General features: G+C 37.5%; 1 protein-coding gene across 2 annotated transcripts in view; it reads right to left on the bottom strand.

The window, feature by feature from the left end:
• Fancl (FA complementation group L) overlaps positions 1–26853 on the bottom strand; it is a 56349-nt gene that overhangs the window by 26111 nt on the left and 3385 nt on the right. The window contains exons 2-8 of one of the 2 annotated variants that reach the window (XM_060365136.1): positions 24268–24367; positions 23634–23692; positions 21755–21815; positions 19592–19648; positions 14936–15036; positions 7719–7815; positions 3487–3555 (exon numbers count right to left, since the gene is read on the bottom strand). In XM_060365136.1, the coding sequence (XP_060221119.1) occupies positions 3487–3555; positions 7719–7815; positions 14936–15036; positions 19592–19648; positions 21755–21815; positions 23634–23692; positions 24268–24367 (544 nt within the window). The remainder of the gene's footprint in view (positions 1–3486; positions 3556–7718; positions 7816–14935; positions 15037–19591; positions 19649–21754; positions 21816–23633; positions 23693–24267; positions 24368–26853) is intronic. The other variant, XM_060365135.1, reaches the window with a different exon arrangement.

Consider the following 26853-nt stretch of genomic DNA (forward strand, 5'->3'; position numbering starts at 1 on the left):
GTAAACAAGGTAAGCATCTGACTTGCTCAGAGACTGTCTGAGAAGCACTTGTGTGTGTACATAGCTACTCAGCAATAGCAGCAGCAGCCTTGCCCTCGCCGATGATTTCTTCCGACACTCAGTGTCTCCTCGGAGCCAGGGCGCACTGGCTGCTGCTGATCACGCTGTGAGACACCTGCATTGGTACTGGGCCTGTCGTGCCGCACAAAACCCTGCCATCTTCAGCCCGACACTGTGCACGTTATAATTATTCATCCAAATGAGTATGTCAGAGCAGCAGCAGCAGACCTCTCATCAGAGCAAAAGACAAATACATCAAAACATTATCAACTCAGCAGGCAGACGGGGACCATAAGGAAAATCACCCATTCCTGGTATGGATGCCACAGAGCCTTGTCCGCGATGTCACAAAAAGAAAGGAAAATGAAGATCTTCCAAGTTTAAAGTCCAGGAACACTGAAGCCAGGGAAGAAATGTACAGAAGCAGACAAAGACCTTGTGAAATAGTGATGTAAAATCGACAAACAGTGCTGTACATGCATCTTTATTGCTAGGCTACAGGAGTGACGTCTGTGCTGCCTAAGAATCAAAAATTTGTTTTTCAAAAAAGAGAAGAATAAAAAACACCGTAAACATGTAGAAGCAGACCTGGGCCAGCCAGACCATAAAGAAGGACCACAATGTCACTTCACATCACTTCTTCTCCAGGTACAAGTTAGCACTGACAACGTTCTAATGTTGGAAAGACACAAAGTTCATATTTCTATTACCAAAGCTTTATAACATAGACAGATGTTTAAATGCAAACAAAAATGTTTGAAATTTTTCAATTTTAATTTCATGTATTGTATTTTTTTAAAAAACAGAAATTACCTGACTGATACAAATGAAGATATCTCCAAAGTACATGCACATATATAATATAAAAACTTACTTTTAGGTAAAAGTAAGTTTAGATTTTTCTATAATATTTGAACATGAATAAAAGATACAGACTTTCTTTGACATGAAAAAAGCAAAACCATTAAGACTGTATCCAAGAGCACTCTCTGAAAGTTTGCCAAACTATACAATATACAGAGTTATAACAGACTCCATTAAAAGATGTTCATATTCCATGTAACCAGTAAAGCATCAGTGTCAAAACAATATGATGGATGCATAGCATTTTAAAAATACTTCAAATTGGCAAAGATTATGAACACAGCGATGATTATCAATTCTTGATAAGAATTAAAGGCAGACTACGATCAAAAAAAAAATGGTGATATAAGAATTACTATGTGTGCCTGACTATAAATACAGACTTAGACAACCAATTTGGGAAGGCAAGCTGGCAGGATTTAGTAACCTCAGAGGCATGTTCCATATAGAAGTTACAGGACCAATTTATACAGAAATCCTCACACATATGCAATGGGAAGTACACAGACGTGCTCTGTTGCAGGCTGATAAGAAACTGTGTGTGGGTAACTTTACCATTATGGTAGTGAATGATTTAACTAATTGATCGACATTTAAATATACAGCATTTTAAAGCGCAAATTGACACACATGGTTGAGAATGGACAAATCAACAAAATGACACTGATTTAAACTTCCTTACACTGGAAATGTGGCATAAGAATATGCATAGATAACAGACTTACAATTAAGGCAAAGACACTCCTGTAGAGAAAACTTAAGACACACCGAAGAAATGGGGCCCAGAAAAGGAAATAGGGCCAGAGCAGCTCCAAGAACATTTAATTTCTGAGCGAGAGGGAGCTAGATGCCCATGTGAAGCACATGGGATGAAACAGCATTTGTCAAGTGTGAGCTGCGTGTTAACAGGACTCAATTCTTCTAGAACTTTGATGAGAATTTTCAGTGTGCTCTACAGACTGTTAAGAGCATTACATTCCAGTTACTGGTAGTTAATCCTGTTTGCTTGGCGCTATTACAAAAGCAATGTGAGAGTCAAATCTCTAGCTCTTGTGGGCAGCACTGCGTCAGCCCCGTGCTCACAGGCCCGGGCTCTGAGCCCCCGGTAAACAGGAACGTGGGATTTAAACCATTCTCAATGTGTCCCTTTACTCGCTGTGTCTTAACAGTTTCTAACAGAGGAGCTGAGAGTTTTTAAAAGAAAATGAGAAAAATAAGTATATCAGATTAATTATCTGAACTGTCACAAACCCAAGTCCTCTTAAGCATTTTAAAACTAATGTATGGGCAGTCTGGATGGTCCTGAGCAAACTGCTTGCCATTCAAAGCTGATAAGCAACATTCAATCCCAGAACCCACATGAAGAAAGGCACCAACTTCCAGAGTTGTACACTGTCTCCACATGTGCATACAACACACAAATACATGCACACAATATATATACAATAACAACAGAGATGCCTTCTCATTTATAACTATTCACGTATAATCTTAAACAAATTAAAACTTCAGAACAAAAACATAAATAGCTTCTACTCAGAACCCTTGTAAAGCATCGCGGTGAGTACCTTTTCTCTTTCCAATCTATAAACAGAGATACCTTCTCTCAGGTACTGTCAACTACCAAACTGTCCTGGTGCAAAGGACCACAGTGCCATGGTGAGATTGTTCTTTGAACCACAACAGTGTCCTCCCTTGATTTTTAAAGATATTTTAATACTAATATCACCTTCAAGTATATAACATCAGTTTATAGCACAATTCTAAAGATGGTGATCTCTATCAGTATACAAGGAAATTGAATTAGCCTAAGTAGAGTAAGCATAGACATGAAGGCAGAGTACAAACATCAGGCCTTCTAGAAAAGTTATATGTCATCAACATTTACAATTTTAGCAACATACACAGTTGCACATACTTTCTACTTATATCCACTGCTTTCTAAAGAGCTTTTTAAGATTTAAATTGAATGAGAAAAGTACCTCAGTAGAGTTTCCACATGTTTGCTTAGAGAGATCTAGATAAGTGTCTGCATGCTCATGTGTACATTTACAATAGAAAACAGACATTAATTTTTGAAAAATACAGGGACTGTCTCTGACATGAACTCAGTGGCTAGCTCTCTGACCGCATCCCCTGGATGGGGGAGCAGCCTTGCCAGGCCACAGAGGAGGACAATGCAGCCAGTTCAGATGAGATCAGATAAGCTAGGATCAGATGAAAGGGGAGGAGGACCTCCCCTATCCATGGACTTGGAGAGTAGTATAAGAGGAGAGGAGAGAGAGAGGGTAGGATTCGGAGGGGAGGAGGAGGGGGCTACAGCTGGGATACAAAGTGATTGAACTGTAAATAAAAATTTTTTAAAAAGACCACTAAAATTTTTTGGAAAACATACATTATCACAGGAGGGCTTACATATAAATGCATAAAATAAATAAATATTTAGATATAAACATTTAGATATAAACGCCTAAAAATAAATAAATATTTTAGAGCCTACACCAATCATTCAATTAAAAGGAATATACTTTTTAATTATTTAAAATAAACTTGGTTATTTACCTGTGGGGTCCAGGAAACAGAAAACGGAACAGGAAAGTCCACAACACAGTCTGGTGGCTCTACAGGGTGCTGTGGCAAAGCATGAAAGTAGGTCATTCCTGTGTCTAGATGCATTAGGAAAAGCAGTATAACCACAAACATTCATACTGATGTAATACTTATTATATACTACACACACACACTGTTAGGTGTTATAATGATACTGGGAGCTGACTCACAGCCACCCCATGCTTAGAAGATACAAGGTTCAATCAGTGCTGTGGGGTTACAGAAAGTGCTGAGTACCCAGGAACAACCTGAGTCAGTATCACTGCTGCTTTGTGATCTGAGGAGGGACCAAAAGCTGAATGTCAGTTCTTCTTTAAACAAAGATTAAACCAATTGTTTCCTCTGGTTAAAAATTTCATCTCAATTAGCTTCAGTCATCAACTGAATAAACAGTGTATGCTAAAATAATCAAGAAGCATACACGTGCAATTGTTAATTTAAATGTGACTTCCCATAAGAAGAAAAAAGCTTTCTGCTTCATTAGGAAAAATAAAACTTACAGTTTTAAGCAACAAAAAAAAAATTTAAGATTGGTAAAACTATTAGAAAATTAATTACTTGGTTATATAAAAAGAAATGATAGTCATAAGAACAAATCAGGTTTTTAAGTTAACAAAGATGCAAAAGCTTTTTTAAAATTAAATTTCTTATTAGAAAATTATATCTCAAGATCAATTAAAATACAATCTAGAATCTTCAAAGTCATTTATAATTAAAAATATTCATTACTTGCCATTAAAAATTCCTTAAGAGAAATTCCTTAAAAGAAAATGAGTTTCTAAAAGTTTCCTATGACAGGCTATTTTAAGTTCCAACCTTTACTCTTTCAGTCTCTTATTTTTCATTACTTTATTGGGTAAAAGTCACAGGAATGGAAGGAGGAGAGAGAGGAAGAGGAGATGGAGCTTTAACTTTTTTAATTACTATATTTGAAGCCAGTGTGTTCCAAAGAATTACCATTTTGCTATCAAGACAAGTGTGGCTAAAATGAAATCATCAATGCACACTAATTCTATCTAGCAACATAAAGCTGGTAGCAAAATTAATAGTAAGCCCCAGAAAAATATTCTAATGCTTAATTCTAAAACAATAAAAAATAAGATAAGGTTAAGGAAAATGGAGTATATTCAAATAACTCAAAATATTCCAGGTTGCTCTTCAGAGTAGGGGCTATAAGCATGGGGAAAACATATCTAAGTTTCTCTTTCTGAGTCATGTGAGTCCTTCCTGCAGCCCTCCCCAAGCAGCCTCACCCTCTGCTATCTAGCTCCAGCATGTTATCTAACGTCACTGTCCTAGATGAGTTGTTTAATTTGTCTGCCCTCCACATGGGAAAGCGACAGAACTTGAAGTGCTATAAAGATCCATTTGCTGTAAATTATCAGGATTCCTTAAAAAATATACAGAGTGGACAGATGGCTTAGCAGGGAAAGTGGCTTGCCACCAAGCCTGACATCGTGAGGTAAATCTAGAGAATCCACGTGGTGGAAGAGAGACGGACTTTCAAAAGTTGTCCTTCAGCATGTATAACACACATACACACATATACACATGAGAGGAGACTGATAGGTAGGTAGGTAGGTAAGTAGGTAGGTAGACAGACAGATGGATTAACTGACAGGTAGATGATAGATATTTAAAAGGTTCAAAAATAATAAGTATGTGCCCTCAAAACCTCTCTGGGTCAGAAATAGAAATTCTGATTGACTTTGGGTCACTGTTCACCTAGGAATCTACCAATGGCCAGTCTCAGTTCTAACTCAGAGTCATCAGTGTGGGTAGTGAAAGAATACAATGGAAGGCTTGCTGTTCTACATAAAGCCTCTATGGCCCTGCATGACCTCAAGCACAGACATAGCTCAGTGTAAGAGTTCTATAAACCTCTTTTGAAGCAACCCAGATGATAAACTTTCAAGGAATTACATACCGTTACATACATATATTTGTTGCAATAGTTTTCTGATACCATAGTCTCTTACACCTCAACACACTTTAACCAAGTCCTAGTCAGCACTGACAGAGCAGGGAGGCTGTCCCCCAGTGAACATGCACAAACCACAGCAGCCCACATGCTCAGCCTCTAATATGTGCTATGAGTTGTGATTATTACACAGGACTTCATTTATTTGCTTATTTGTTCATTACCGGATTTATCGATTCTTAACAGGAATTGTCTAGCCCAAATCAGGATTGTGTTCATTGTGGTTTAGAGACTGTGAAGAGGGTCGTAGAATTGTGAGAGTATGTGTTCAAGAATAAAAACAAAACAAAAACATACTTCTTTAATGTTTGTCAAGTCCAGAAACAAAGACTTAAGTACAAAAAACCCAATTTAAGATTTGATTTAAAAAAATCATAGCTTGGAATAGGATATTATATTCTACAATTTTACCATAAAGCTTTAGCAATTAATGTTTCTTAACTGATATTCCTAGGCCCAAATACTAAGTGGGGAAGAAGGGGAAAGAGGGGAGAGTGAGAGCACACAATTAAGACAAACTTGGTCTACCTATAAATCTAAATTAAGTGGACAAGCCTAATAAATCCCAGTAACATAACACCAAGATCCCCGTGTCTTTGTCAAATACAAATAACTCCTCACTCCTCCCATCTTCAATAAAGCTTTGTCTTTTCTCTACTAGTGTCTATTGGTCGTAAGTGTTGTGGAACTATAAATGTACAGCAGAAACAGGAGAACATTTTTAGAGAAGTATCTGGTCTACATTACAAAGCTATTTTCTTAAAAAGCAGCAGACATAATAGAACATACCAATGTCCACATAGCATTTGCAATATCACCAACTAACGAAGTCAATAGATAAAAAAATCTTTTGTTATAGCGAACCCCTTAATACTTAAAATTACCATCTTCTAAATAGGCTTAAAGGCGGTGTGGACACCAGCCCTGAGACAGATCACCTACAGCCTGAGGTCTGGCCTTCCCTGGGCCAGCACAGTTCTCCTCAGTATACCTTAGAACAAGTGACGTGAGTGGAGAGACACAGCCCTTGCTGCTGGCCAAGTGCGACACTCTCTAAGGCTAAAAACTGATTCTTCTCTTTTTAAAATACCTTTAAAAACTTTAAAAGAAATAAAATTTAATGAGATAAACCTCTAACTCACTTTACAAATTAGACTCATATCCAACTAATTTTCTGATATGCCTTAAAATTATGCCTCAATATTCTGCGTGAATAGGAGAAATGAGTCACTTCTGAAGTTGTTTCCTGTAGTGACTGAGAGATAGCTACTTTTCTGTGCCACCCAATATAGCTTTATATGTTTGTTTATTTTCTCTTTTGAAAGCCTTAAATGCCAGATACATTTTTTAAAGGACAAACAAAATTGATCTTTTCATCACTACAATCTTCTGAAATAGAAGTGATTGATGACTACTAGAAACAATAAAAATCTGGATGTCCTGGTTCCCTTTAAATTTCTTTTTTTTTTTTTTTTCCCCTTTAAATTTCAGTGTTTCCCCAGTCATTACTAAGAGAATGATTAATACCGTGGGCTTTCTTATTTGTTTCTTAAATTTCCCGATCTAGAACTAAAAATTAAAGATGAAATGAAAATATAAATGACTTATGAGTGTTTATAGATCACTAGCATACACAACCTTATAAACAGACACAACCTTTCTAAATTCTGAATATATACACCCAAAACTTGAGCCAAAATAAATAACTGTGTGCGTGTGCATGTGCAATGCTGAGAGAGACAAAGGGAGAGTGTGAAGAGGGTGTGTGTGCGTGTGTGTGTGTCTGTGTGTATCTGTGTGTGGTAGTGGAGTCGGGTGAGGAAAGAGATGAAACCAATGAAAACAACTCAGCCAAAAGCAAAGCAAAAGACTCTCCCAGAAGACCTGTACTTAGGACCACTAAAGCGTCACTCTCTGGTCTACATGGGATATTACAGCAATGACATCACAGGGCTTGGAGGCTGCTGACTCTGTAATATTTCCTGACTACACGGACTACATTTTTACGAAATTTGGAGTAAATTAGTGACAGGAAATTGTATCTAGGCTTTTAGAAACTAAATAAATGAATTCCTTGCAGCTTCCTAAAATCAATTTTTAGAATCACCCACGTCACTTTAAAATAACCAGCACTTCTAAACAGTGAAAGCACTCAGAGTTGGTTTCTTGCAGTCTTTCCTGACCACAATAACGAGACACGTACCTTTGCCTTCAGCTTGACAGTGATTAGGTGCTTTCTACCAGAAGCATCGTCTGCTTTCAACTTGATGGTACTGAAGGAAGTATCCACACACACAAGTCTGGTGAGTATAAGAGAATAAAAAATGATCACACAGAGGTGGGCTATGAGGTGGGGGAGATGGTACCATTCTTACTACTGCATGGAGAAAATTAATCAGGAATTTCTGCATGCCAGCTTTTCCTCCTGCTATAGATTTACTGCAGTTAATACACCAGCCAGTGCTTAATGCAGCCATAGATCTCTGGATTATTTACAATGTGTGTCAAGGCTCATGCTGTGGTCAGTGAGCACTATGTTTCGCTTTTCCATCACTGGAACCTTTGGCACACACAGCATGTTTCTGTCAGCTTCTACTTATGTACACATTAAACTTCCTGTCAGATTCTTTGATCCATTTCTGTAGTTTCATACAGTATGAGATTTTTATGCTTCCTTTATTTGTTTTTCTCCTCAATGAACTTCTCCTTTGTTATCAGTAATGCTACTGCACAACAATCTGGCTGATATTAGTTCACATACTCAAATTAATCCTATGAAAAATGCTGTCTGAGCACAGGTATGGACTAGTCTCTTAGCAATAAATTTCCTTCTTGCACAAAATATAGCTTCTGACACTTAACCTAGGCATGTATTCAAGATGACTAATATTTTAAACACACAGCTCAAACTCAATTGTTTTGGCTTTGAATTGCTCTAAATGCATGAATTCTCTACAATGAAAACCAATATCCTTTGAAATACATCATTCTGTAAAAATATAGTCCCTTGAGTAGCATAAGCTACTGCCAGAGTGGCTCGAAGTTAGCAGCGTGTTTACCAGTACAGCAGGTATGTGGACGGTTCTTGACATTATTACAATGCTATTCCCTTGTAAAGATCAAAAGTGGACTGAAAGCATTGTGCAACTCATCACCCACAGTGATGGTAAGAACCACCAGCACTCAGAAGAAACATTGGCTTCCTAACCCAGCTGACTTATTTATCATCACTATAACCACTTGGTTACTGACCAGGGACAAAGAAAATGTGGTTGGATGAAAGAAAACATTGGACAACAAAGCTGGGAACACTAATGAAAAACAGACAGGAATCTGAAGAGCGGATGTGTTTTCAACAGTGAACTATGAAGTAAAACCAAACTATGAAGAAGAGAAGTTCTTCCTAAACAGTAAAAAGTCCAGGGTCTTAGAGAACAAATGAAGTAAAGTCATGGTAGAACACATATTTGGTTTTTTTTCCACTGATACTTTAAAAATCTATTAAACTTTAAAAACCTATTAAACTTCCCGCATCCAAAAAATATAAATACCTATCTCCATTACCTTTTTCATAGGTTTAGATACATGTGCACCTGATGGAAAATTACTTTAGATCCAAAACCAAGAAACATATGCATTTATGTGTTTTCCCTTTATTTATAAGCAACAATATTATTTAAAAATAAAGGAATTTCTAATATATGAAACTCCAATTTTAAAAATAACAAGAGTTAGCGCTGATTAAAGCAAAAGCATAACAACTTTTATCAAGATCCAGCATTAAAAGCATTGGCTGAAAATGGATGAATGGGGCAGGATCCTCGATGGTGACAGTTAGCAAAAGAAGAAATCTGTAAAATAGGGTGTGATTGTACATGGACAAAAAAATATGGGTATTTCTTTTTAACCCAGAAAATCAAAATGGAATATCAGTTTTAAACTAAATTATAAACAATAACACATGTAGAAAACTTACTAATGTTCTGCTCTTTTCAGTGAAAAGGTTTTATGTAACCATAAAGACTAAATTGTTTACTAATTGTACATTTAGAATCGAGCAAGACAAAACTTAAATAATGATAGCTACAGAAACAGATATAACTCTACTTAACACCTGCAATTTAAAAGAAAGAAATGAGCTGGGCAGTAGTGGCACGTCTTTTAATCGCAGTACTTGGGAGATAGAGGCAGGTGGATCTGTGAGTTCAAGGCCAGCCTGGTCTACAGATTAAGTTCCAGGAAAGCAGGATAGCCAAGGCTACACGAAGAAACCCTGTTTTGAAAAACCAAAATGAAAAAAAAATGTTAGGAAGGAAGGAAGGAAGGAAGGAAGGAAGGAAGGAAGGAAGGAAGGAAGGAAGGAAGGAAGGAAGGGAGGGAGGACAAACCCTGGAAAGGACAAAGGAAAAAAAGAAAATTTAAAGAGTGACGAAATCTATAATTGTTAATGTGAGTCAAGAGCCAACAGCTACATATTGAACCAAGTGAACATGAATGGGATTTAAAATATATTAAACCTACTGTGCTCTGTATCTCCTGAAATACTGCACTTTTCCTTCAACCACTTAGATACATTTACTAACACCCACAGGCAGCCCACACCAAAGGACAGACCGTAGGCGTGTACTTTCAGAAGGACCCAGAGGGGGTAAGAACACCATAAGAAGACCAACAGTCAACTAACCTAGGCCCATGGGCAGCTTACAAGAGATGAAACACCAAGCAAATAGGATGCATGGACTGGATCTAGGCGATAAGGACTGGAGCTGTCAAAACTGTGACAGCTCCATCCTTACAGACTGCATCACTCCCGACTACTCAAAACTCCCTCCCTGACCACTCTTGTCACTTCATTTTTCTTCACAACATCAATCCGTGCTGTCTTCTGTGTCAATATTTATCTTCCTTTGAAATCAAATTAACCCCTTGCCCTCAAATATTCGGCTGGTCCTTCTCACCCGCGGTCTCTGACCCTGCAGTGGAGACTCCGCAGCCTGGCCTCACAGCACCAGCCCTTCCTGGGAGCGCCTGACCACTTGCATGTGCCGCCCCGTCTCCTCAGTCTCCAGATCTCACCTTTCCTCTTGTAACACCCATCTCTCCTCTAAGAACTGTGCCAAGTCCTCACAGATGCAACGTGCTTCAGTTTCATCTTAGTGTAAGACTCATACCTTTTCATTTGGGATTTAGCTTGCCAGTCAATAAGCTTTTCAGGTAGCAAATGTGTAGTTTTTTGTTCCTATGAATGTGAAAATGCAGCATGTATGCATGAGCATCCAAGAGCTACTGTAAGTCTGGCTAGCTTTTTACTGAATTTGGTACCAGCTTTAACAGATAAAGAGCGCTACTAAGTGCTCAAAGAAACAATAATAACAAACACAAAAACAAACACACAAAAAAACAAAAATCTTTACCAGCATATTTGGCAATTTAATCTACTGACAATTAGAGATACAGACTTAAAGAGTCAGAATGCAGAAAAAGGCAAATCCAGAGAACTTAGTCTAATAGTCTGTCAGCTTTTCCTCTGATAAACCCTTGAGCAAATGGGGTAAAAATATCAGGAGAAAGCTACTAAAAGACAAAGAATATCCAGAAAGTTCATAAAAGTAAGAGATTATTTATAATTCAGAGCTGGGATGAAAGGAAATATAAATGAATACACCAGGAGCTCAATGAGATCCCATGAAATATGATGCTTAAAAGCAGTGCAACAAAAAATGGATGAATTCTTGCAAAAAAAAAAGGGGGGGGGACATTTTAATTGAAATGAAAACTGGTCTTGTAGGTAGAAGAACTGAGAGGTTAAGATCCACCAATGGAGAAAGCAATGCCAGTAAAAAATTGGCTGTTGCTTCAAAGACAAAATGGAGAGTAGCAAACAAGCCAACCAATTCATGGAGACTAGCTCCTCTAAATACAATCTCACCTATCTTCCCATTTTATCTGTCTAGCAAAGGAAATCTTCTGAGGAATAGGGAAGTACTATCCTGAACTTACCCTGTTTGCTTTTCCAACATGCAACAAAAGATTATTAGACACAGCGCTGCAGCCTATGGAAGCAACGGCAAACACCACACCTAAGACTCCAGGGATAGTGATCAAGGGGCATTACCTGAGCTAGCACCAAATTAAGCCACTTTCTAGTTTCTTCTGAAAAGTATCTGTAACTTCAGTGAATAGAAACAAATGTTTTAAGGAGAAGAAAATGATGAGAAAGAAGAGGAAGGGAAAAGGAGAACAAAGAGAAGAGCAGCCAATGACTGAGTTCAAGTCGTCGAGGAACATGCAGCAGACCCAGCATAAGGCCTTTCCTTGGTTTTCACGAATCAAGCAGAGACAACAAAGGTTCCAAGGAAATGAGGTAACCTAGCGTTGCACTGAGGGAAGAAGGGACACTTCCAGGAGTATGTGACCACAGGGGCTAGGACGTGTGGAGTCTATGAGGAAGAAACAGAAATGAGCAGAATTATAACTTCACTTATTTCCAATTTAACCCTGGCTTCTAGGTCGCGGTTAGTTTAGGGTTACCTATAGATACTTGAGTAAATGAGCAGAGGTGCATTATTTGTAGCCTTCGTACTGATTTCATGAAACACGGAATTTTGAGAAATTTCCAAATGGTAATTTCAGTTACAAAAGCAGTGTGTGAAAGTGAGAATGTCAACTCAAGAAATCCCTACAGGAATGTGTATCAATGTGCTAAATATCAGGCACACAAAGTATTGAAAATATTTGCTAACTGTGGGTAGCAAAAACAATAAACTACCCTAAAAGAACAGATAAGAAAAATTAGAGATAAGGGTTACTCAAAATTAAGTAGAATTAATCATCAGAGAACTTTCTATCATAACTCAGGACAAGCAACTAGAAATAAATACATGGAAACAGTCGAGATGTACTCTAGCCCACATACCTGAGGGGCCTTCGAGAACTGAAGTGTCGATAGAGAAGTATCTGGTTAAAATGTTTGCTAAGTGTCTTCAGGGCGAGCAGGTGGGTGGTTTGGAATGCTGAAGTCAAAACATTATTGCCAAGCCTTTTCATGAAAGTTAATAGAAACGCAAAATATCTTAAGCCAAACTACACACAATAGGTAGGAAGGAAAGTCTTTCTCTGAGAGAAGAGGTGCAAGGGACCAAAGGATTTAAAACAAAAAAAGGGGAGGGAAGAGAGAAAGAGAGTGAAACCCTGTTAAACCACAATGAATTAAAACAAAAGAAAATAGAAAATTTTACATCAATGATGTTTTAAGAAGGAGCTTTAAGAGGAAAAGTTAGTCAATAATATAAAGTACTAGAAAAACTCAAGAAAAAGAACAACTGGATCTGTCCAAAGACGTGTCAGTTTTCACGACTACAATTCAATGTGAATGTAAAATTGAATGGCTGCAAGAGATGATACACTCTTCAACATACTTACTTTTAATAACACTCATAAAGAATTTGTGATAGTTAAGAAAAAAATTGAAAACAGAAAAATAGCAAGAAAACAAAAGCCAAAGTATTACTAGTGTACAGAAATATAAATTACCAAAATGACTCTAAAGTGGACCAAACATCTGACACTAAGCTTTGCCTAGCCATTGCAAAGGAAGTTTAACCAATCAATTAATAATTCATGTTATTGATTAAGTAAAAGGGCAGATGTTCCAGAGAAACATAACTTTTAACATATGGAAAGAAAAACTATCGTTCATTATTTCTCAAAAATACTGTATCATAAAATGGAAGACACCCAACCTAATTTCCTGCATCTCATGAGGTGGCTGCATTTAACATCCCTTAATGCAAATCGATGACTCCACAATGATGGTTCTCCGTTCTAAAATCCAATTTGGAAAACATAATTCTATTATATACACTTCAACAGCCTAGCTATGCTGAAACACTATTACTTGGAATCAGGCTTTCAGTAAAATTTTAATAGTTGGATGTGAAGTTTTAATTTTTGGCAAGAGACCAACGTTTAAATTTCAAGGCTTGTGAGTACAGATCTATATACTATTAGCCAAGAAGACAATGAAGAAACAGTAATAAAAAAATGTAAGAAGTCTAAATAAATACATGTCTGAAATGATGGCCGACCCATCTCTACAGAGGCACACCAAAAGACTTCTACTCCACTCAAATCCAATGTTGAAAGCAAACAAACAAGAAAAAAAAATCTGTGTACAGGGGTCTTTTCTGAGACTGATACTCCAACCAAGGACCACGCTTGGAGATAACCTAGAACCCCTGCACAGATATAGCCCATGGCAGCTCAGCGTCCAAGTGAGTTCGATAGTAATGGGAACAGGGACTGCCTCTGACATGAACTGATTGGCCTGATCTTTGATCACCTCCCTCTGAGGGGAGAGTAGCCTTACCAGGCCACAGAGGAAGAATTGATAGACTAGGATCAGAAGGAAGGGGAGGAAGACCTCTCCTATCAGTGGACTGGGGAAGGGACATGAGTGGAGAAGGGGAAGAAGGGTGGGATTGGAAGAGGAGAGGGAGGGGGCTACAGGAGGGGAACAAAGTGAATAAATTGTAATTAATAAAAATTAAAATTAAAAAAAGAAATATATATATACTTAATAATAATGCAATGTTTAAAAATGTCTTTCTTCCTCCTTCTTCTCTCTGTCTCTGTTTCTCTCTCTCTCTGCCTCTCTATCTCTCTTGTGTTTTGAAACAGGGGGTCTTTCTGCATAGCCCTGGCTGTACTAGAACTCCCAGAAATCCAGCTGCTTCTGGCTTCCCAGTGCTGGGGTTAAAGGCATGTGCCACCATATTCACCTTCCTTTCAGTTTCTTTGTTCTAAATTTCTTTATACATTATTTTCTTCAGAGAAAGCAAGATGATTTTTCCAAACCCTATTTATGAAGATTTACTGCTGAAAAGTAAAAAAACATTTAAAAATACATGAAGACATTTAAATTTAGGAAAGTAAAGCTGAATAACAGCCAAATAAAGCTATGTCCACAATCACAAACATAGCAAAAAACCCTGGTGATTTCTATTTTAATTCATATTTATTAGTACTAAACTATGTGTGTGTGGTGTGTAGGCATATGTACATGTGTGTGCACATGCATGTGGAAGCCAGGTGTTGATGCTGTATTTTTTTCAACAGCTCTGTACCTCACTAACTGAGGAGGAAGAGGTGCCTAATGAAAATTCCTGTTTAGATAAATCTTTATGTGCATAAAATTCCATTCTTTCAAATCACATGTGGCTTTTCAGGTTAACATTTCACAATGCTCCTGTCTATTTCTAACAGCAATGACCAGGATCACACACTCTACATCAAAACAAAACATCAGATATTCTACACCAACCAAAAAGAGCTACAAAGCTTAGCTGCAACAACTAGAAACACATTAAGCTGCAATGTCTAAAATAGGCATTTTTAAGACGTATTTTTAAATAGACATACTTATCCCAACCAACAGCTCCTATCTCATTAAGAAGGTCTGTGCAGAAACTGTGAGAAGGTGGTTGTACACACAACTCTTGTCTATTCTTTAAAGCACCTTCCTGTTGAAAGAAAAAATATTTTAATCAGCTATGGAATACTAAAGAGAGAATTATTAACTGATTATAAAACAAAACTCCAGAGTCCTTTCATGGCCTAACTAAAGTGCTCATTATTTTTATAGAACACCTAGGTGACATGGAAGCTCAGCCTCCAAGTGGGTTTCCTAGTAAGGGGAGCAGGGACTGTCTCTGACATGAACTCAGTGGCTGGGTCTTTGATCACCTCCCCCTGGGGGAAGTGTAGCCTTGCCAGACCACAGAGGAAGACATTTCAGCCAGTCCTGATGAGGCCTGATAGGCTAGGGTCAGATAGAAGGGGAGGAGGACCTCCCCTATCAGTAGACGGAGGGAGGGGCATGGGAGGAAAAGAGGGAAGGAGTGTGGGAATGGGGGGAGTGAAGGAGGGGGCTAGGGATACAAAGTGAATAAATTGAAATAATCGAAAAAAATTTTAAAAAATTATAAAAAAAAAACAAAAACAAAAACAAAAAAAACAGGTGACACTTTCTTTTGTTGTGTTGTTCAAAGACTGCGGATAACACCAGGCACAGCAGACCAAGTATCCATGGAATAATCTAGAGAAACTGAAAAACTGCTACCAAAAGAGAACCATTTCTATTCAGGTCTTACAGAGGTTATAATCCTGATTTTAACATTTCCTAGTTCTAACAAATCAAACTCATTGGTTTGGTTTTAAAACAAATAGAAATAAAATAATCTACCTCAGAGAGTTCTTTTGAGGCATCCCCCAATCTCAGTGATTAAAAACACTCATGGCTGAGGACCAAGAAGTGCCACAGAAGTTCACAAACCTTCCTGAAGGTTCCACAGCTGCTGACTGCATGTCAGCACCTTTCTCAAGGCTGTCTCTGTGGTCCTAGTGCAGACACTGTCACTAGGAACAGCCTAAGAAATAAACCAACCACTCCCACAGCTTTAGGGATACTATCCAGACAGACCAATCAGTCTGAAGCTTCTGAAGGAAGTTACACTACAAGATCTCATTTGTATTCAGAAACACAGCGCAATGTATGGAACAGAGCACTGTAAGGATCAGTGAGAGGGCTTGCTTTCACTTAAGTTAACAAATGTTTCTTTACAATTAAATGACCAACAGAGCCATAACTTACAATCCAGGAGTTAACTGCATAGTAAGAGTTTAATGGGATGTGGTCTTCTTCTTATATTTGCATATTAAAACTGCAATAAACAGGAGAAATTTTCAAAATTTTTCTAGAATATCAAGGGTATATGAAACAATTATGTTTTTTTTTTTAATTTACTCTTTTAAAGTTCCTATAATATGTAGTTTGAAAGTTCGATAAGTTTATTAGAGTTTACAAATTCATAAATCAAAATTTATACTGAGAAGTTGATCCTAAACAAATCTGATTCAGAGCATTTCACAATGATGTACCTCAAAGATTTCCATGAGGATACAAAACAGACTCAGAAGAAAGATCTAGCACCTAAGTTACCAGTATATACCACCTGACACTGAAAAGGCTCAAAACTATAGAGGGTGAAATATCAAAATGCACCCAGTTATCAGCAGCATATTGGTATTATGATCTTGACATAAACAAAGATATGAGAAGTGTGACAATTTAAGCATAACTTTTCTGGTAGGATCTGAAGTCATGTGCTCAAGTTTTGGTCCCCGTAGGAAACACTGCTGAGAGCTGAGTGCGTCAGTCCACTGATGAGTTCAGAGCCCCAGGAGCCATCAGGAAGCAAGGCTTGGCTGGAGAAAGGCCACAAAGTGGAGGCACCCTAAAGGACACACGTTGTCCTTGTCACTCTCCCTGCCTCCAAGCCACTTTTCTCCTCCCAGACATAATCTGGGAACAGAGGACCGTTTGCCTCACTATGCAGGAACCCAGAAGCTATGGTGTAAAATTACCAATGGGTAAATGCAAACACACACACACACACACACACACACACACACACACACACACACAAAACAGCTCCTCTAACTTAAGTTTTCTTAGATGTCTTATCACAGAGACAAAAATTAGTCAACATAATAACCAAAATAAATAAAGAATAAATAAGTAGATAAATGTAATTGGAAACCAATATTTTAAGTCAAGAAATAGAAGAATATATGGAATGAAAAACCCAATAATGCTGAATGGAAATATTGTTATGACCTCATGATTACTTTTCCACAAACAGCAATGAGCACCTCAGTTTCTAGATCATGGTATCTGATACTACTTCCTATGATAATAATGATGATTGTTATTATAAAAAAATCCTACAGCTGCATTAGAGTGGCTGATTACAGTTCTAGATTAAAATCAGTAAGTATGTCTAGAGCAACTGGCATCACAAAGCAGGAAGGTTATGTTATATCCAATGACCACAGGAGCCAACATTTAAATTGACCAAAAATAGGACAATTTCAGCATCAGAAAGAAAATGACTGTAACGGAGTAAAGCTAATTAATCATATAAAACTCATGAGGTAATAATGATTCTTAAAAACATATTAGTTACCTGTGATACTTGCTGGGCGCTAATTCATTACAATAAAAATTGATTTTTTTTTTTTTTAAGAAAAGAAGCACTTTGTTGCTCTAGTATAACCAAATAATGCTGAGGTTTCTTTATTCAAATATTTTTGGTTAATAAATCTAAATGATAGTTTGGTTTGGTTTTATTTTACTCACCATTTGTGATACTGTCCTTTGAAAAAGTATTACACAAGCTGCGGAGTTTTATCCCCTCTACCACAAAATTGTAAAGTATAGCTTAACAGACACACACACAGTTATCAGCAAATGTGCCCCCAGCTGTCAGCAGCAATATTGGCATTATGATCTTGACATAAACAAAGATAGGAGAAGCATAACCAAGTTAAGCAAAACTGTTCTGGTAGGATCTGAAGTATCCCCTAAAAATGCTCATGTGCTCAAGGTTTGGTCCCTGTGGGAAAGACTGCTGAAAGCTGAGAGCTGTACAATCCTCTATAAACCTGAGTGAAACGGTGGACACAGAAAGATCATCAGCAGATGATGAATCCCTAGGTGGTGGGCTGATAAGAGACTGTAGCAGATGCATCTGAACTACTGACCAGCCTCTCCTCACTGAAGAATAAGCAGACATCATCCACCCCTAGGGCATTACAGTAAGAAGCACAAAGCACCAAGTACTCATATCAAAGTAAATATATGAGTTCTGACTGGGGAGATTACAGAGAAAATGGACTGATTATCCTTTACCTAAGTTCCTTGGGAATAGTTTGGGATTTTAATTTTTTTCAGGTTTTTGGATTAGTTACATATATATATAGTAAGGTATCTTTGGAATGGGACCAAAACCAAAGCACAATACTCACATTTTTTTCTTTATACACATAGCCTGAAGGAAAATTTAAACTATGTCATTAGCAATTCTTTGCACAAAGTCTCACTCTGTGATATTTGCCATTTGTGTTATCATGGCAGTGTTCAAAAATTTGGGATGTAAGTGAAACATTTTGGTTTGGAGGTAATTGATGTCTAACGCTTAAGAGGGTTTGCTGACAGATTCCATGGATGTCTAACACATTCCGTTTGCAATGCAAGAAATTTCACAGGGCATATGATTTGTTATGTCCAACAAGTAAAGAGCATGAAAGAAACAGGAGCAAGAGCAAAGAGAGCACGAGTGTACATTAAACCCCACATCAGCATCGGGGTACAAGAGTGGGACCCTTCACCCTGATAAAGCAAAGTCCCTGTAACGGATTGTCTCTAACTTCACCGAGACTGTACTTAAACATTTAAAATCAGTATCACTGTCTTTTTCTTACCATCATAGTGTACATGTGTGTTGGTCAGCATGTCTGTTAGGGAGCATGTGTGCCGCAGCACATGTGAGTACCAAAGGGCCACTTTATGGGGTTAGTCCTCTCTCCACCATTATGGGAGTTCTGCAGGCCAGGTCCCTGTATCTAAAAGCCATCTTGCCGCCCCAATTATATATTTTGAAACAGGCAAGAAGCACTTGGCTGAAGCTATATAAACTGATATGCTTATAAAGGATTGATACAGTCTCCAGGATTTCCTGTAGTTCAAATACTACAGTATCTTCCAAAACTGTTGGGGAGAAACATGATTTGACAAAATGGTGAGCTCAGGTCGTAGGCTCGGGGCATTCACTGTAATTGCCTCTTCCGCTCATATTAAAACGTCCTTCAGGGTTCTGTATTGCTATAAGAAGTTAGTTATATTTTAAGCTATGTAACGCAAGCAAGAGGATCTGACTTCAGCCTCCATCACCCACGTAAAAAAAGGCAGCCATGAAAGCATACATACAGGTCTGGGGAGGTAGAAGCAGGAAGATCTCTAGGGGTCCTTTCATATCAGTGAAGAGACATCATCTCAAAGATACAGTAGAACACAACTGAGAAAACTAACAACTGAGTATATCCACATACATGTAGACACATGTGCATATGCCCTCACACATGTGCACATGTATCAGTATCAATACACAGAAAAATACCAATAAAAAGTTTTGGAAACAATATAGACTTACTAGACAATGAGAAAAAATTTCTTACCAAAATCATCTTCAACTCCATCATAAAGCTCATTAGATCAGGAGAGTGCTTCATTCTCTAAATCAAAACATTTTCAAATTATAACTCAATTATAATCAATGAAACTGAATATGGACAATGTATTAGCTACATCTAAAGTTTAAAAGTATTAATGGGTAAAACATTTGTCATCACTTCTATTCCTGCCAACTTCATTTTGAAAGACTAAAACGTTTGTCTTAGTTTGCCTTCTATTGTTGTGATATACACAACAACCAAAGGCTGTTGAGAAGGAAAGGGTTCGTTTCAGCTCATGGCTACAGTCCGTCGAAGTCCAGAAACTCCTGGAAAGAACTGAAAGCAGAGACCATAGAGAACATTATACTAAATACATTATACTAAAGTGACAAAAAGGGGGGGGTGTATACCCTGTAAAACAGAATAAAAGTTTCAGAAATATGATATTCCATTACTCCTGAGTCTTTTATTCTTAAAATAACAATAGGACAAATGGTCACATCTTATAATACTTTCTTAGATAAAACACTACATCATTTCTCCACTTGTAAAGAGAAAATACGGCTTGCTTTGTGTTTCTGTTTTACATTTTGATGCATTTCACTAGCCTCACATTGTTCCAAACATAGCTAAATGTAAACTTGTTCTACATTTCCAGAAGAGAAAATTAGGAGCCTGAGCTATTTGAACAGCGCATGAAGCAAATCATTCACGTAACGTGGCTGTGGTGGCGCGGATGCCTGTAGAGGAAATCTTACCCAAAGCAGCTTCTGTACTGAACAGCTTGAATCAAAGCCCTAAGATCCCCACTCCAGCAGCTAAATCCAGCTCAGTATCTTGTTTTATAAGTGAGTTTTACTGAACTATAGCCACACCCGTGTGTCTTTTGCTTATGGCTCTTTAGGTGCTGCTGCCGGAACAGAGTAGCACAACTGTGACCTGGCTTGTTGTTCTTGAAACCTGAAATTTTAACGATTGTCCTTTATAAGAGTTTGTTGATTGCGTGGGTCGAATTTACTGAAAATAGTATAACAGAAAAACAGTAACATTCAACTGAACCTGCAAATGAAACAAACAAACAAAAAGTGAATGCTAGGTTTTCTGACCAGCTGGAAGGTAGAAGGAAAACTTTAGGCCTCTTCTTTCAGAACAATCAGACGGAAAATGTGCCCTTTGTTTCACTGTTTGCTTAGCTTCTAAGAACAAATTTCTTGGGCTATTCAAATGTCTCAATGGACTCATTCTTAAATTTTCATATACAATATACATCAGTTACAAGAATAAGGGAACAGGGTAAAGAGAGAATAGAGACAGTCTCTACATTCCATTAAGGCAATGCTGAGCTTATACAACTAGCACAACAGTTCGCATTCTGCAATTCAGCAGTTCATCTCCTGCATTTCTCTATGGCTCAATAATGCTTTGTAGAGAATGAACTACCTTGTCAGTTATCACACGTAACTTACCTTTAACACCAAATGTAATATAGAACACCAGGAAAATCACACAAATGAAAAGATCATCAAAAGAAGTACAATTCTACTAACATGTATTTCTTTGCAAGAGACATTTTATTACTTTCATTTATTTCAGTAATAATCTCTTTTTACAATGTTTCTATAATCTTCAAGGCACTTTTCAGATAGGGTACAGCAAGTACTAAGAATAAGTTAATGCTGCCTAGATTTCCCCTTAGCCACCCACAGTTCCTCTCTTTATGAAAGGTCACATGGATCTAGAAAACTCCCCTTTTCCTTTCCTGACCAGAACCTAGAACTACCCATCCCATTATTAACATAGACAGCCTAGGTCCAGATAATTTTCCTATCACCACTCTTCAAGTTCAGCAGAGAAATCACCCAGGAAATGCTGCATATGGATGGGGTGCATATGGATGGGGTATGTATGTGTATGCTGCATAGGGATGGGATGACCATGTTTGAAAATCTAAAGCCTCAAGGCTGCAAATCAAATTCAAACCCCAATGTTGCCTTGAGATCTGCTGAGGATTCCAGAAAACATTTTATGTTACAAGCTTTAAAACTCTTGAAACCTACAAAACTAAGCAACCAATAAACCATTTTGCTTACTGCAACCCAGGGCTTTAAAGAGTAAGTTTAGAAATCTCTATCCTCTTTTGAAGCATAAGACTTTTAACAGACTTACCTGTTGGACTATTTGATGGTAATCATTAAGTATATTTTTCAGTTGCCGGCTACACAGTAATCTAAAATTTAATAGAAAAAAATGGTTTATTCATTGTTTGCTATTACAAAGGAGAAATGTATTTGTATCTTAACAAACATGTACATGCAATCAAAAGAATCATATAAGCATAATTCTGACCAATAAACAAAAGCATTAACCACTCATACTGCTGAAAATATCATCTCCAAAATGCCAGTATTAATTTTACCTCAAACATAAACAATTGCTATCAGTAAGCAAGAGGTTAATAATGCATCTTTGCTAAGCTGTAACATACCAAATAAAATATTCTACTGAACTAGACTCTGCATCACAGTAGGCAACAGAATACACAGTTTGGATCATAATGTATCAAATTTACCTTGAAAAAGCCTACAGCACTACACAGTCTCCAAATTCTAGATTAATATAACTGAAAAGATACCTTTAATTATGTAGCCAATGGTAAGTTCACCACCGCCAGCTCACCCCAACTCTGCACACAATATTGGTAGGTCAGTAACTTTTTAAGAAACTACTTTAGCTATCTAGATGTGGAAAGTCGGAGTTTGGGGCTGCAGAGATGACTCAAGAGATTAAGAGCACTGGCTGCTCTTCCAAAGGACCCAGATTAGATTCCCAGGACCCACATGGCAGCTCATAACTGTTCATAACTTCACTTCCAGCGGGAATCAATCCCTCATCTAGTCTCTGTGGGCAACAGGCATAAATGTAATTCACAGACATACATACAAACAGAACACTCATATACATAGAACACCTTTGATACCAGCACTTGGAAGGCAGAGGTGGGGGTGGGGAGGTCTCTGAGTTGAAGGTCATCCTCATCTACAAAGCAAGTTTCAGGACAGCCAGAACTACATGAAAAACCCTGTCTCAAAAACCCCAAAATACATTCATACGTACTTATATACACACATACATAAAGGAGGTAATAATCAAGTCTGGGTTTTCCCAAACTGCATCCAAGCCCATCACTCCCTCCACTCCTGTGTTAGACTCCATTCCCACCCATCTCATTTTTTGAGTTGTCCCTGTGTCGGTATTGTTCTCACTTCATATGCTTCCCACCCCTTGTTACCAACTCGGTCTCTTCTTAACTACACCTTTACTGCGGCATTCCTTAACTTATCCTTGCTGCACCTCCTCAAAGAATTAAGCTGTTTAAGTACATATCATTTTCAAACTTTCAGGACTCTGTCTTCAGTATCCATCTAACTAGCCTTCATGCACACCAATTTATAATTTTCAATTTTCTTTTTACTCAATCATTCACTACAAAACCCAGTAGAACCTCCACTCTTGATAAGTAATAAAATCCTTGTGCTTCTATTCATAGACAGCTCTGGTTTCTTCTTCTTTACTCACAGACACTGAAAAGCAGAACTGAGGTCTGTGGTGACACCAACACTTCCAGCCTTAACTTCTGATGAGCTGTTCCTGCCTACATCGATTTCACTCATACTGTACACCAAGGAGATAGACTGGCCCTTCCATCATTATTTAATTATGCAGGTGCAGTAAATATCGGTGGAAATCTGGGTGGAACAAGTCTTCTAATCCTTTCCACTGCCCTCTTAAATCCCTACTCAAAAGTTGTTAGGGAAGTATACACAATTGTTGTTCACTGCCTGCAATGAAAACAAACAGAGAATGGACGTGCTGACTGTGAAAAGAAGAGGGCGATGACTCACAAATGACAACCTGGTTTTAAAAACAAGTGTTTCGGGGATCTTGGCACTACACTACTAGGTACTTCAGGCAAAACTCCAGCTGGCAGAATCATCTGCATCAGGCCACCTGTGCACTACCACACGTATGTACTCAACCACATCACCTTGCCTTCTTCAGTTGCCGATCGTTAGGCAGCACGATTCTGAGGTGGAAGTCACTTCCCTGTAGAAAAGAAAACTGTGTAAGTGTCCTCCTTTCACTTAATTTTGAAAAGTACAGTCACACAAAACATTTTATTATACTTACAAAGGATATCAAATTTAGCTTAAAGTTTTTATACTTGAAAAAAATGTAAGCAACATATCTATATTGGATTTGAGGAAAAATAATAATTCAAAATCCTTTGTTGAAACTTTACAACTACGGAAAAATCATACAACATTAAGATAGGGGCCTAATTTTTAAAGAAATAGACATAAGAAAAAGAAACACTATAAAATTGTTAGCAAACATAAAGAAATATATTTCTTAAACTATAAATTCACCAAAAAGGATATTGCTTCAAATTGTTTTAGATGAGGAAGAAAAGAAAAATCACAATATAAAATAAGACTATATAATATATTCAGGTTTCAAGCTTGCAACTTTCTAAATGTTAATAAAATGAAAATATACTGTTATAAAATCTAGGTTTTTAGACATAACAGAAATAATTATCAGGGATGGAGGGATGTTGCAGCAGGTAAGCATACTTGCTGCACAAACATGAAAAACTAGGTTCAAATTCCAACACCTACATAAAAAGCCTGTAACCCCAGTGCTGTGTAGAGTGGGTGCAGGAAGATATCTGGGCTTTCTGGCCTCCAGCCTAGCTCCAAGGTCAATAAGAGATGATGTCTAAAAAGAACAGAGAATGAGAGAGCAGGATAGCCAATGTCTTCTGTAATCTACACATGTTCATGAGTATGCACACTCATACACATATATGTATGTACCACAAAAATATACATACTGAAGCAGGTATGTACACCTACACACACTCCTACACATCTACACACACACACACACACACACACACACCCCTCTTCCCCCATGCACTCTGGAAGAATTTCATATAGTGAACCTTCAATAAATAAAATAAATAATATATTAACTTTTAAAATCTAAGTATTCATTAGTGATACCAAATTCTATTCAACAGTCTGTGGAAAGGAAAGAGTGTTCTCTGAAAAAATAGATTCAACCTTACACACTTTCCAAAGTGAATAGGTAAGCAGTTTAAACTTTGTAGCTTAAATAGGATGATACATGTGAAATCTGAGCAAAAATAAGCAGAAAAGACAAACAGAAATGTAATCTTTTACTCCAACAATATAAAATGAAAAGAGTAATAAAATTCTTAAAAAACAATTACCATGTGGAATTTTAGTAGACTCCCTCAAAGCAGATTTAAAAACAGAGGAACACAATTAAATGTACCCCATAACCTTTACTTTCGTGGTAATATTACAGGTCTGACTTTCATTACATTTAAATGTCCTTTAAAAAAAATGAAACAAAATGTACTACTGACCTTTTCAAAAGGTCAAGTAACAATAATTCACTATTTCATTAAAGCACTAAAAGGTATTATGTAGTAACTTTAGTCTAACTTCATAGACACCCACACATAGGTGTTAGAATGATAGGAAATTCACAATGCACATGAAAGCAGTAAAGCAATTCTACTTTACCCGAAAGAAAAAAAACAAAATCCCGTACTTGGGAAATCCAGACACTGTAAAAGGTCAAGTGTCATAAATGGGACAACACTTGACTATTCCAGGAAAACATACAAAAGTAGACTTTATGTTGTGAAAGCATAGGAACGGTATTACTCTTTCTCAAAGAGCAGATATTTCAAGATGCTGGTTAACAAGAGTACTGAATGTCTAAACCTCAATGTCCCCATACATCCTGCTCCAAAAACTAGAGTGATTAATAATACAAGCAAATAAAATGACAAAAACACTGTGTTTGCAAACAAAAGTCAGAGAACACAATAAATCTGCAATTACTTATAGGAGGGACAAAAATCACTTAACTAGAGCTCATTCTGGCTTCCATCAGCAATGAGAGTTAAAAGTGTTATTAAAAAAAAAGTCACAGAACAATGAGAGGACTGGTGTGATGCACAAAAATAATAACAAAGGATTCTGGGAGAACAGAACAATGACAGTAAGAAAGAGGCTTAATATGAACCAAAAACTCAAGGACAGGCGGCAATAGGTATGCTCTGAGCACTCAGAAAGATGATACAGGACAATCATGAGCTTGAGGCTTTCCTGGGCCAGGTAAAGAGATACCATTTTTAATAAAGGAAAAAGAGTGAAGGAGATGCCTGAAAACATTCAGAGCAGCACAACGATTAGATAGAGACACCTTTTGAAAAGTGCACATTAGAAAGAAAAGTAGCAATGGGAAACATGTGCTTTTATGATAGAAACAAGACCCCACCAGGTCTAATCACTCTCTCCTCATCCCTCCAGAATTAATTCATTAAATAAACTGCACTTCCCTTCGCCAACAGAAAATACTCTTAAATCAGAAATTTCACAAACTCTTGCAAACAGCAAAACACTCATAAAGTCAAAAGATCTGTGACTCCAGTCCAAAGGTGCTGTGACACACAGACTGAGAAGTGAGAGGCAAGGATGTTTAAGAGCCCTAAATAACGTAGTTTTGGTGAAAAATCTAAGCCTACAAGTAAAGAATCTAAGTTTATATAAGAAAAATGACTCATAACAATCCAGTCTGAAAAATATATCAGAATTTAAAAATAAGGAGAAGGAGCCAGAGACAGGGCTCAGTGGTAAAGCAATTGCCATCAAGCCGGAGTTTAGCCCTTGAGACACATAGCTCACTCACCCTTGACCTCCAGTTTACACACCTTGGCATGCATGTACCTGCGCACACACACGTGTCAGATAATCTAATTTTTTTTTTTTTTTTTTTTTTTTTTTTTTGCAAACCATTCTTGTTTGGGACGGAGGAAGCTGAAGACAGAACCCACAGTTTCACACGCACTAACAAGGTTCTCCTGCAGAAGTAACTTGCCAGCCTTGTGTACAAAGCTCACGCGATGCTGGTGTTGTCCAACCAGCCACTAAATGTAGCACACAGGAAACTATTGCATTACTGGTACACCTAAATTAATCTCTGCTCGTGTCTAACAAAACTAAAGGAAACCTTAAAACAGTTGGACTCTCCTCGAGTCATTTAACTACCATAACTACCACGTACAACAGCAAACGTTCACAGTGAATATCCTAATAAAGTGTATTAGACATCCAAAGAAGAAAAAACAAAGCCCTTAATGGGGAGAAAAACCAAGATGGGAATAT

Source organism: Meriones unguiculatus, chromosome 12 (genome assembly GCF_030254825.1).
Source record: "Meriones unguiculatus strain TT.TT164.6M chromosome 12, Bangor_MerUng_6.1, whole genome shotgun sequence".
NCBI lineage: Eukaryota > Metazoa > Chordata > Mammalia > Rodentia > Muridae > Meriones > Meriones unguiculatus.